Genomic DNA, 12,049 nt, shown 5'->3' with positions numbered 1-12,049 from the left:
AAATTACAGGCTGAGAGAGTTCAAAGATTGGTTACATATAATCTGTCTTGAACAAAAGCTTGTCAGGCGAGGTTGATCAAAAATGCTCTTTTCACTTCACTTTCAAGCTTGAGTTGATTTAGAGTTGTTAAATGTGCGTTTCTTTATTTTTATGTTGAATTATTCTGTGTGTGTTTGTAACATTTAACAATAGCTCAAAACCATTTACCAAATTCCAGTAAACAGCTCCAAGGAATCTCTCCTTCATGTTGATGAAACTGTTCCTGAGTTTCTGGGTGAAAACATTGTTTAACTGGGAGGGCACCGTTTACAGAAAGTATATTAATTAAAAGTCAATTAAAGTTGCATTGCTGTATCAAGTTTTCCCATCCCCCCCTTTCTAAGCTGTTCCTGTGACATCCGCACCGCAATCTCTTTTCCCAGAGGATTTTTGTCTTTAAGTGTATTTTCTAAAAAAGGAGAAAAGAACCAGGATGTTTGTCCATATTCTAGTGGACAGTAAAACTGGGCCTCTCCCATGAGTTTTAGTCACTTTAAGGGCCTCACAGGAGCTGCGGTCTATTAGCTGAAAACAGACGAGTTATCTTTAGCACAGATGATTAATCATTTCCTGAGACGTTTGTAACGTCTCGGTGCAAAATCTGAGAACCAGGAATAGAAACTCCTGTGGATTGTCACTATAATAATAATTGTTTCAATAGATACTGTTCGAAACCTGATGGGATTATGGAAACAACAGACAACCATAGGAACTTCTTGCTTTGTAATTCTTGTTGCTCTTGTCCTTGTCTTTTGTCCAAATGTTATTTTTTCCCCTTAAAAAAGCTATTAATAATAATAATAAAGCATGAAATATAGAGGAAACATCCACATACTTATTGTGTAGTGTAATTAAAATGAAGTAGAAAATAATCAGTTTGATTCAAAGACCATATTGATGAACATGTCAATCCTTCATTTTAAGCCTTGGTTGAGTGTTGAACGCACTTTTATTGTTTAGGTGTCAAATGTAACAGCGTCACCATTTAGAGAGGGAATAAAGAGTAAATGGTCACATAAAAAAATATAAAATCAACAATGAAAATGGTCACACGGGGAGAGTCAGGTTCCCGTGGCAACGTAGATGTACAGTTGAGACAATGTCCGGATCCAGACGTGTGTGTGTGTGTTTGGTTTGCACATTTCCACAGCCGATGTTAATCTCGAACGATTAGAGTCCTTTTTTTTTTTGTTTACTAGCCATGCATACAGTTGACAATTCCACGTGTTGAGTCAGTGTCTTCACAGGAGCTGGCACTTTCAATACAAAATATTTACACTACCATTTATTATTCTCAGGATCATCGCCTTTGTCGTTACTAGTTCTTACTATTGATTTGAAAACTCTGAGCACATGAGATTGGAAAACTCTTGAGCAGCTCAGTTCATACTGATACTGGAGGAGAAATAAAAGGAAAATGTTAAGTATGGCAAATGTTGGCATCTTCACTTTAAATCTTGTGAAAGGAGTTTGGAGAGATCGACTGTAGAGAGACTCAAACACTGACATCAGAAGTCTTTGTTGCAATCTGCTGTAAGAGACGTACTAAAGAGGAAAACCAAAAAAGAAATAAAATCGCATATGTGATTGCGTTATTTTACTTAAACTATTAAATCTCAAAAGTGAGAAAAAAAAGGAAAGAATTTCATGTTAGAAGAAAGACACTGACTCATCTACCTTTTTCTCTCAATTCCTTTTTTTAACGGCTGAGGAAGAAAAAATATATATGTAAGAAAATGGAGGTGCTTTCATTTCACCTCTTTGGTTCAGCCCTATGATGAACAGAAACTCCTATTTTACATACTGCAAATTAAAAATACTGTTTGAAAAACATCCCAGAAATCTGTTATTGGGTCAGTGAACAGTAGCTACTCATGGGAACGGAAAACAAATGCATGTTGGTGTTTTGTGCGAAACAGACGAAACCTGGAGAAAAATAAAATCCACTCATTCATATCACATTGTTTAAGTGTAGAGATCCTGACAGGTGATTCTTTGCTGATGAAAGTTTAAAAACAACTGAGGAAAGTAAAATAAGGCGAGGGCATGTTCCTTTTTGTCGTTTATCAATTTCTCTTGCAGCATTCCTCATTCAAAACGTATTCATTACTCACATGTCATCACTAATAATCATGTCACTGCAGATTTTATGCTCCATAGAGTTAACATCCATTGCGTTCAACCATGAATTCATCTTCCGTTTAATTGGCATGTGCATGTCTGAGCGTGTGTCTCTCTGTGGCGTAGTCGTAGTAGCTTCCTCTAAGTAGACTTTTTTCCCTGGCCCTTTTTCCTCGAGGCCCCCGGGGTTATTGTATATTGCAAGAGGAGCAGCAGGGGTCGTCCTTGTCCGGCTGGGCGGCGTAGTCCATCTGCCGAACAATCTCAGCGAACAGTTCGTCTACCATGGTTTTGCTCTTGGCCGACGTCTCCATGAACGGGCAGCCCCACTCCTCGGCCAGCGCCTGGCCCTCGCTGGACGATACCTCCCTCTCGCTCTCCAGGTCCACCTTGTTCCCCACCAGGATGACGGGAACCTTCTCGTACCTGAGGGCAGAAACAGAAGTGTGAATACGACAGAATAAAAAACAGTAATGGAATCAGTGCGTTTCTCTTTGTGCCTTCACAGTTAAACAGGCAATTACTCTTTCAGAACAACAATGGCACCTGCTTTATGCTTCAGAAGGTTTTAATTGCACTGCTGCACAAACCTTTACTATTTGCATGAGCAAATCAGTTAATGATATTATTTAATAATGCACAATTTTCCCTTTGTATTAAAACCCACTGAAATAGGACGACTACTAAAACACACTCTTTTGACAACATAACCTCATTGAAGCATTTTCTTGACCTGCTTCTCTTTGTTTAGGTGAGCCGGGCATTTTGGAGCTTAAAGGCAGGGAGGCAACCTGACCGGGCCTCTGATCACAAGGTTAGACATTAATTCCCTTAATCTGAGCATCCATCCATCATCTATGCTGCTGATCCTTTGAGAGGGGCTAGAGCCAATCCCAGCTGACACTGGGTGAGAGTTGGAGGAAAACCTGGACAGGTCGCCAGAGTATGAGTCCCCACACACACACACAAACACAGGGAGAACATACAAACTCCGTGCAGAAAGACCTGAAAATGACATGGACACTCACATTTCTGAATGTTAGTCTTTGTGAGAATCAAAAATAAGCGACTGCAGAGAGAACTGGCGGTAAAATTGCTGTTCTTAGCAAATCACATAACATCTGTTTGTTGAAGAGCGTCATTTCCTCTGCTACTTCACACCATGACATCAGCCTGGCTGTTTCAAAAATCATCCACTTGGCAAAGAATTTCCAAAAAGCTCAGTTGGGTGCAAAATGTGGGCTCACTGTGGGTGGGTCCATGGCCAAAACTGAAAGAAATGTTTCTATTTTGACGGCTCTTTGACTGTGGGAGGCAGCTCTTCGCATAAAGAACCAGGACGGCACCTTGTTGCTGCGAGGCACTTAATGCTGAACCTTCATGCCACCCACCCTGAACCTTCATGTATAAACCAGGGCTGTTTTTAGATATACACTGACGTCCTGAAATCTTCTGGAGGGGCGGTATGTGACATCATACATGTTCAAGTCAGTTCCTCTGGACATTTCCCAGAACCCTTTCCTGCCAGTATCCTAATAAAATGTCTGAGAGAGCCCATGGGAGAATATGGTGGGAAAATGTCGGACGTGAAACTGGAAGAATAAAAATATCTCGTAGAAGACGCTGACCAAGAAGTCAACTTGGAGAGAGATTCTCAAACTTTGGTGACCAACATGTTGCAGGGACAATAAAAGACTCTGTCTGAGAGTTCAGAAAATATTCCTGTTGTTATGAACTCATCCAACCTTGTCCATTTAAATTCTTCATTTGTAAAAGGCAAACTCTGTAAAATGCTGGGACCTAATTCTCTGGACATTTTCAGAGTTTGTGTCTGAAAACGGCTTAAGTCCAAACCTTGACCTTGCATACAACAGGAAATGAGTAGTATAATGTAACTTTGAGCCCCTGGAGGGTCAGAGCGCAGGAAGTGACCATAATCTTTTGAGCTTTGAGCTCCGTGCCGTGGAGCTGGGTCACAAGATGTCGACCCTGCAGGCAGGGTCAGTTGAACTTAATAGACTCCTGCATTCTAATTATTCAGAGGAACAACTGTGAAGTTGTTTCACTGATATAATCGCTACATCGGTTTTGATGTTAGGGAACATGGTGAGACTCTGAGGCCGTTTGTGCATATCAGAGGAGATATAAAGATCAAAAACATCACAGAGATAAAACTGTGCGTATTCACGTCCTTTGGTAAACAACAGGTTATTTCTTTTATCCTTATCAGTATGAAGGAATGTGTTCCATCTGTTGGAGCCATCGTTTGAGTTTAAATGTCTCTGACCACGACATCGAGCCACATCTAACCAGTTATTCCCCCCCGAACACCCACCAACATCATTAGGGGTTTTTAAATGCCGTCCTTGCTCTATGAAATATAGGTACTTCTAAATTATTTATAGAGGAAAAAACACATTATCCTCATTCTTGATCGCTATGGTTCTACATGGGGAATGAGTTTGAGAGAAGACGCAAGTGTCAAACTTCTTACAGGTTGGGCCGCCTGAGCCTCGCTTACAGGCCAGGGGCAGCAGGTTTCAGCGTTAAATAAGCTTCAAGTTGCTGAGAATAGGAAGCCAACTTTGATCTAGTCATGAATATATTATACAGAGTGAAGTTTAATCACAATCCCCTCCTGCTCCCAGGATTGGCTCACCAGCCGAGAAGGAGCTACCAGGATTTAGGAGATGATCTCAGAGGTTGCTTGGTGTGTTGCCCTTCGAGCTTCAAGGATAACTTGAACGAGAAACTACAACATCATACACTGCATTCCTGGGGTCAATAAAAAACAGTAAGGATGTGATTTTCCAAACTATTTTTGGAGCACTTCTAGCTGGTGGTAGGCAGCTCTCATCTAGAACCTTATATTCCCTTTCCACCGTCACTGAAAAAAACCCTAAACATAGATGTCGGTGAGCAGATTGAAAGCCAGACCCTTCACTTTTATAGCTGTGCCCATTTAGGAGACGCCACAGGGGGCTCTGGGTGTAGTTGGGGTAATGGTACCATTTGGTTTGTGTTTTTGCTGCCCCACAAAGTGGTTGTAACTCAAATCTCCCACTTTAAATCTCTTGCAGAGGCCGGTGGTCACCTAACTATCTCATGAATTATCTACCATCACCTGCTGTTTCACTTTCCTGTCCAAATGTCTCCTATTATGGAAAAAAAATAAAAGTTCAAGATGGTTAGTACCTGAACTTTGTGTTTGGAGCTATAGTGATAACAGGTCAATCATCATTATTATCATTAATACAAGGGGTTGAAACCAAAATAGGATTAATCTTCCATCTTCTTCTCTATTATTAGTTTGCTCTGTAGAATTTGTTGAGCCAATTAGTTAGGTACAAAGTAACAGTCAAAAATCGAAATATGTTCCGTTTGTGAAGGGTCATGGAGGAACTCATTCACTTTGGGTGGAACTGATATCTGAGTGTGTGAAATTTGGATTTTTGAGATTTTATATGTGGACCTTCGTAGAGCCCATGGTGACGTCTGCAAATTTGTTTTCTAACAGTTACAGTCCAAAAGCCAAATAAATTCTGAAGCTAGAACCTATGAATTTATGATATTTTTGTTATAATCATCCCAATGATCATTAAAATACTTGATGATGCTGATTGTCTCTCTACCGACTAATCAGTTATTTGACTGATTGTTCACAGCAGGAGGAATTCAAGTAAAGTCCATATCAAACACCCATGTGGTTTGATCTGCTGTAGTTAAGCTGCTCATTTAGGCCTCATCATAACAGGAGCAGGAGCACAAAGACATCTGGTGGCAAAGTAGAGGTTCTATATATAGTCATAATAACAGAGGAGGAAACCGGCAGTCCCACGAGGTGTGAGATGGTGAATGCCGCAGATACAGAGGCTCCTGTGGCGTTGGCCACACTGTGTCTGGACCCAACGGTGGCTGATGCAAGCAGGCCAGGCTCGCCCATGACACAGAACACACACAGAGCTGCTTATGTGGTTGTAGACACAAGCCTCAAATGACAAATGAATAACCGAGTATAGCCGTGTTTGTGCCGTGACACAAACAGCACAAGCAACGTGTCACGCTTTAGCCTCCGGCTCATGAGCCTGACGTTGACCGTGCTGGAGCACTCTGAGCGCAAACACCCATCTGAGCTCACCCAGATACACCTTATCTATAATGCATGATGCATCAACTCACAGAGGCCTCGCTGACTGACGGCTGAGCCCGGCGGCCCACGAGTCTCGGATTTTGACTCCAGCCGACGTCGTCAGGACAGGGGAGGGCGAATGGGCCTCCTCCCAACGGCCCTTTTGTGGGAGGTCTTCAGTTCAGCCAGAGGAGAGAATTCAGCTGAGTCAGAGAGTGGAAAAAACTCGGAGAGATCAGGAAGGGACTTCTGGGTAGTCTTTTATGGACATGCTATGACAACCACATTAAGATTTCTGCTATTTAAAATGAATCTTCAACTCTCTTTTAGATTCTCTTGAAGGTTATAACAACTAATACCCTACTTTGCGTTTCCCTCAAACCTTGGTGCTATTCACAGAGACACTGGCCATGAAATGTCAAAATGGACGAGATAAATGAGAACTGAACCCGACAGACTGTACAGTCATCCTTGGATCTGATGTATTACGGTAACAATACAGCCGACTACGAGCTCCCTGGGGGCAATTATGCCGACTGAATCAGATCCCTCCCCTTACTCTACAAAGTCCAAGGCTGAAAATCTGAAATTCAAAGTGCACACTGCATCAAAAATGTGTTCAGACTCCCTTTTCATTAGACAGTGGTGAGAAAGGAGAGGGATAAGCTTTGAACAGTTCACAGACTCATTCATAAGTTTAATGGAAAAATGTGGCCCGAGTGACTCGTTCTACATTCTCGACTGAAAATCAAACACTCAGTGATATTATTCCAGTATCGACTCTAGTCACCAGCAGCCTAATATCAGAGAGACAGAGATTTCAATTTAAGTTACAGCATCATAATGTTTCAGTTTGTTTTCTTCAGCATTTACACTCACTGAGCACTTTATTAGGAACAGTTATAACCCTTTGCTCTCAAAACACCCTCAGTTCTTTGTTTCATGGATTTAACAAGAGTCGTTCCTTTGAGATTTTGCTTCATGTTGACTTGCAATTTTCTGCAGATTTGTCAGCTGCACATTCATACTGGGAATCTCCCATTTTACCACATCTCTCTGTATTTTATTGGACTGTGAAACCAGCATGACTTTTGCTTTGCGGCTTTAACAAGCTGAAAGTAGAAATTAGAAAATGTGCCACGTCTAAAGACGCACTTAAGGAATAGTTTTTTATTTTCCAACTTGTCAAGGAAGGACACGAGAGCGCAAACAAGAAAGTTAAATTATTAAAACAAGTGGCAAAAATACTTAAGGCTAAAACTGATCCATTTGAAATCAGTATGAGTAATCACTGTCAAAATACACGCACCACTCCAATGAGTATACTGGGTACACAGTGAACTACATGTAAGTTTACTACCTGAAGAGTGATTTGAGACACAGCCTCAGTCTGCAGCAGCTCTAAGAAGCTAGAAGTTAAGAAGCTAGAGACGCACTGTGCTTAAAGTGGGAACTCTGTGTATAAGACATGGGGGTGAACTAACTGAAGTATCTGGTTCCAGTCGCAGCGTCTGCAGCAGCCGAGCTGTTCACTCAGCAGTCACTGAACTTCAGCTCAGTTCTTTTGTCTGGTTTTCACCACAGACAAACAAACAGGTGACAGAGGATCTGTTAGGGTGAATTGCTGCTCCTCCACTTAGTGATCTTAATCTTTTCAGCCATTTGGCACATGACAAAGCCCTGAATGAAATCTCGACATTAGTACTAAGCAGCCTGACTCAGAGGATCATCATCAGCACCACAATAAATGTAAAATGTTATATCATAAAATATTATTTCACCTCCATCTTCGTCTCTAACCTCCCACCATGGTACTTGTATTGAAAAGCCTTCTTAAATCACCAATCACAATGTATCCATGGTGTAGTTAACTGAGGAGTGACAAGGTCGGACCAGGGTGCAACCATGTGCACCTACGACCTCTGTGGCTGAAGCCCGGCTCTGCCACTAACAGCCGGCGCTGATAGATGCTGACAGGGGTCAGAGTGAGAGTGACGCACCGCAGTGTGTGACCAGGGTGCATGCCGATACAGACATGATGGGTCACCAGGGTTTTTCCCACGAAGACGGACGAACAATCAAGACAAGCAATAAAATAAATGATGATTGATTCTGATTGAAGAGCTGTCAAATGTATTTTAGAAATATAAGTGTGAGTATAGACTTTCAACACGTGGTCTGTAAGTTGTCTTTTGACCTAAAACTGTTTGCTCTGTCAGATTTGTTGTCCCATTTTCAGCCTCTCTCTTCGTAGGTGAAGGAATTTTCCCTCTTTCTAGTCACTCCTTGTCTGCATTGTTGTCTCTGTTTGTGTTGAGTTTACGATCCACAAACAGCCTCTCAGGATGTTTGTACTGAAAACGTACATGTATGTTTGAAAAGGCCATAAACAATTAGATTAGATTAGATCAAACTTTTTCCTTTCTTGAAACAAAAATGATCAATGAATCGTTTTGGATGCCAGGCTGGTAGGTCAAACTAATGTTAGATGAAGGATGCTGAGGTATTTTACACATCAGCTCTTTGATTTGTCTCCTCTTTGAAAATAAAAGCAGCAGCAAGAGACTCAGTGTTCAGTGTGAAATCACATAAGAGCCTGGCTGCATCTGCTGTGTGAGCACAAATGTACACATTTACATATAAAAACACTTCTACTATGACACACACTATCCCCATGGGGGCGCTCTACATGATGCAGTCTTTGACCCCTAACCTTAACCATCTCATCCAGACGCTCAATTCAACCCTACCCCGTACGAAAACTGAATTCTAACCCTAAAAAAATATCTTTATCGTCCAAAAACAGTTTGGACCCATGGGGGCGTCGATTTTTTTGTCCCTATGGGTTTGTGTGTTTCTAGGTTGAAGGCCCCATTGGGAATAAGACACACACACACACACTGTAGACTGGAAGTACCTCTCCACATTCTCAACTCATACAGGGGAAACATGTTGACCTCATTCTTTCATCCACAGATTTATAGGATTGTTTGTAAGGTGCATGTGGAAAAGAGAAAAAAGTGAAATTGTATTTTTAGACGACAGAAACCGGCGAAAACACCAGAACGCGTTCCAACTTCATCACCTGAAGTCTTCAGCTGCGTCTGTAAACAGTGTGTGTGACTGTAAACTGACTTTAATATGCTTCATCATCAGACTGCTTTGTGTCTCCGGAGCCCACTGGACTCGCTTGAATTGACTGCAACTCATCCACTGACACCTACCGTGACTGATGAACCCACAGTCACAGCTCAGTGCACCGCACATTATAACAGGAACTGGAGCTGACCCATTGCCAATGATTATCTAACCAGCAGCAGCTATGACACTGTGTATTTAGGGTTTTATACAATGGTGTCAGGTCACCAGGTGAAAATACAGTTGAGTATCTGCACAGTACATTGAACACCAATATCATGACGGCACAAGCCCGCAGCAGCCTCAGCTAACCTCCTGTATCAATCAGCCGCTCGCTCCGGTGACCTCATATCGGGATCATCCGTGTAGCAGCGCTCAGACATCAGACGATCTCACACTTTGTGTTGTGCTGCTCTTCCTAAAGAGCTTCTGCAGCTTGTTAATTAAAAACATGGCCTCCCATTCTGCAGGATCCCAGCTCAAGCCAGTGTGCTGCCTGTCTCCCTCCCTGTGTTTTTGAGCTGTGCCTCCTGGAAGCTCTCGCTGCAGTGAATCCTGGGTATCCCCCTGGTCGGGTGTTTCACTGAGGTTGCAGCATCCGGCTACAGGGAGACACTGGCAGATCACAGGCGGTGGCTGAGGACACACTGGTGCCAACGGGTCAGCACTGCTGGTGTCTGTCCTCCCTAAGATGTAGCCGTCTAGACTGGGACATTAAAAGGTTTGAGGAGACTTGAGGACACTCTGGAGATCACACATGACTTCTAAAGATGCTGGGGCTGCAGTTTTGCCTACCAACAACCACTGAGGCTGAGACCTGGCGCACCAAAATAGAACAGGCGTGTGGAGTTGCCCTGAAGACTCGCAGCATCTCCATCCAAGCACAGTTCTCACAGCAGGGCCGAGGCCCATCGCTCAACTACAGGGCCCGGAGAACAAGCTCCAGCATCCAACACACAAAACTACTTGGCCACAATAGGTTTCCCTGCTGATTTTCAACCAACCTTTTCACTCTTATGATCTGATCCCTCATCGGCTTTATGTCCTGGAAGCTCTGCTGGTTGACAAGGCTGTAGACCAGTATGAACCCCTGGCCGTTTTTGATGTAGAGGTCCCGCATGGAGGCGAACTGCTCGGTGCCGGCGGTGTCCAGGATCTCCAGCACAGACGGCGAGGAGTCCACCTCGATCTCCTTGCGGTAGAAATCCTCTATGGTCGGGTCGTACTTCTCGATGAACGTCCCGGTGACGAACTGCACGGTGAGGGCGGACTTCCCGACCCCGCCGCTGCCCAGGACCACCACTTTGTACTCGCGCATCGTGGATTTGAAATCGACTCGTTAAGGTGCCAAGTGTCCGCGCGTCATTGAAATGAACCCAAAACAATCACCGCTCCTGGGCCATGTCGGACGGGCTGTCAAGAAACGCGCACACGGTCCTGCTCGCCTTGCTGCTCGGCTACGGCAGAGCACAAAGACTCGGTGCCCCCAACACGGATTTCATTGTAGAAATTACCCCACGCAGGCCAGACACTGACCGCTGTACGAGCATCCGAGCGCCGCGATCGTCCCAAACGTGCACCGGGGGAGGAGGAGGAGAATATTGGCCGATGATGTGGACCGGACCGGTTCTCATCTGCTTAGCCTGACTCCTCTCTGTGCATCAGGAGGAAATAACAAACTTGCTCCATCGAGGGGGAGAAAGGACGCTGGGTTTAGAGCTGACAATGAACTGCAGCCGGTGAGGCCTCCGCAGGAACAACAACTCAAAGTCTCTCGACAGCTTCTTGGAACAACTTGCGAATCTCTTTGTTTCTCGTTTCACCATCGCGGGCATGTCTCCGTCTCTCCCCCGCTCTCCTGCGCGATCCCAGCCGCCATACTCTCGGGTGGAGACCCACGGCCGCTGCGTAACCAGCCGGTCCCCACTCGGCTCCCGTACTGAGGCAAAAAAAAGAAAACACCACCACCCTCCCTCCTCAGTCGGACGGATGTGCGAGCTGTCCAATGACAGCCACCCCCCCCCCCCCCCCACCCTGCTCCTCGCTGCCTTGAATGGGAGCAGAGACGGTGACGTTCAGCGGCTGCGTTTCCGTTCATGTGTTAAAATTCCCATCATTCGGTTGCCCCAGTGACATCCAGAGGGAGCTCGTCCAATCACAGCGGCGCCTCCAGGATGCACATCCAAGAAGAGGATAATGCGCCGGATGATGTTGCCATGGTAACGCAGCATTTTTTCTCTGTGTGTGTGTGTGTTGCTGCTGCTCAAATGAGTACAAAAGATAGTCTGGGGTATTATTTATTGATGGCACAGACATTACGTGTGTTGGACGTCTGAAAAATGTTAAAAAAAATACTTTCGGTTAAGAGTCTAATTAGAGTCACACAGGACCTGAAGCTGATCACCTGTGAAAAGGTCTTCAAAGATTTATCCATGGTTGTGTTTCTCCAGAGTTTATCTCTCTAATGGCACAATTATCCAAAAACATCTTAAAGGTGGAGGATGTAAATTTTTCCCAAAGTAAAAGTAAGCATTTATTGACAAAATATGTTGTCATAATCAATAATCTGCATTTTTTCTCATATTAATGAAGACCAGCCAGCATTTCTTATGATTTAAAAA

At 43.9% G+C, this 12,049-nt stretch overlaps 1 protein-coding gene across 1 annotated transcript; it reads right to left on the bottom strand.

The window, feature by feature from the left end:
- Positions 1 to 970: 970 nt before the first annotated feature.
- Positions 971 to 11,387, bottom strand: LOC109631461 (ras-related protein Rap-2a). Its single transcript, XM_020090251.2, has 2 exons — positions 10,433 to 11,387; positions 971 to 2,587 (listed from the first exon to the last, which is right to left on the bottom strand). Exons 1-2 carry the CDS (start codon positions 10,744 to 10,746, stop codon positions 2,350 to 2,352), a joined length of 552 nt encoding a protein of 183 aa, XP_019945810.1. The 5' UTR covers positions 10,747 to 11,387; the 3' UTR covers positions 971 to 2,349.
- Between the last annotated feature and the right edge of the window lie 662 nt (positions 11,388 to 12,049).

Source organism: Paralichthys olivaceus, chromosome 10 (genome assembly GCF_024713975.1).
Source record: "Paralichthys olivaceus isolate ysfri-2021 chromosome 10, ASM2471397v2, whole genome shotgun sequence".
Taxonomy (NCBI): domain Eukaryota; kingdom Metazoa; phylum Chordata; class Actinopteri; order Pleuronectiformes; family Paralichthyidae; genus Paralichthys; species Paralichthys olivaceus.
Note: the sequence above shows the minus strand (reverse complement) of the source record. Positions and strands in the feature narration are given on the sequence as shown.

Coding starts and splice junctions, on each gene's coding strand:
- LOC109631461 (XM_020090251.2), bottom strand. CDS start 10,746: ATGCGCGAGTACAAAGTGGTGGTCCTGGGCAGCGGCGGGGTCGGGAAG. Junction 2,588..10,432: donor CAGATCATAAGAGTGAAAAG/GTTGGTTGAAAA, acceptor TTCTGCCCTCAG/GTACGAGAAGGTTCCCGTCA.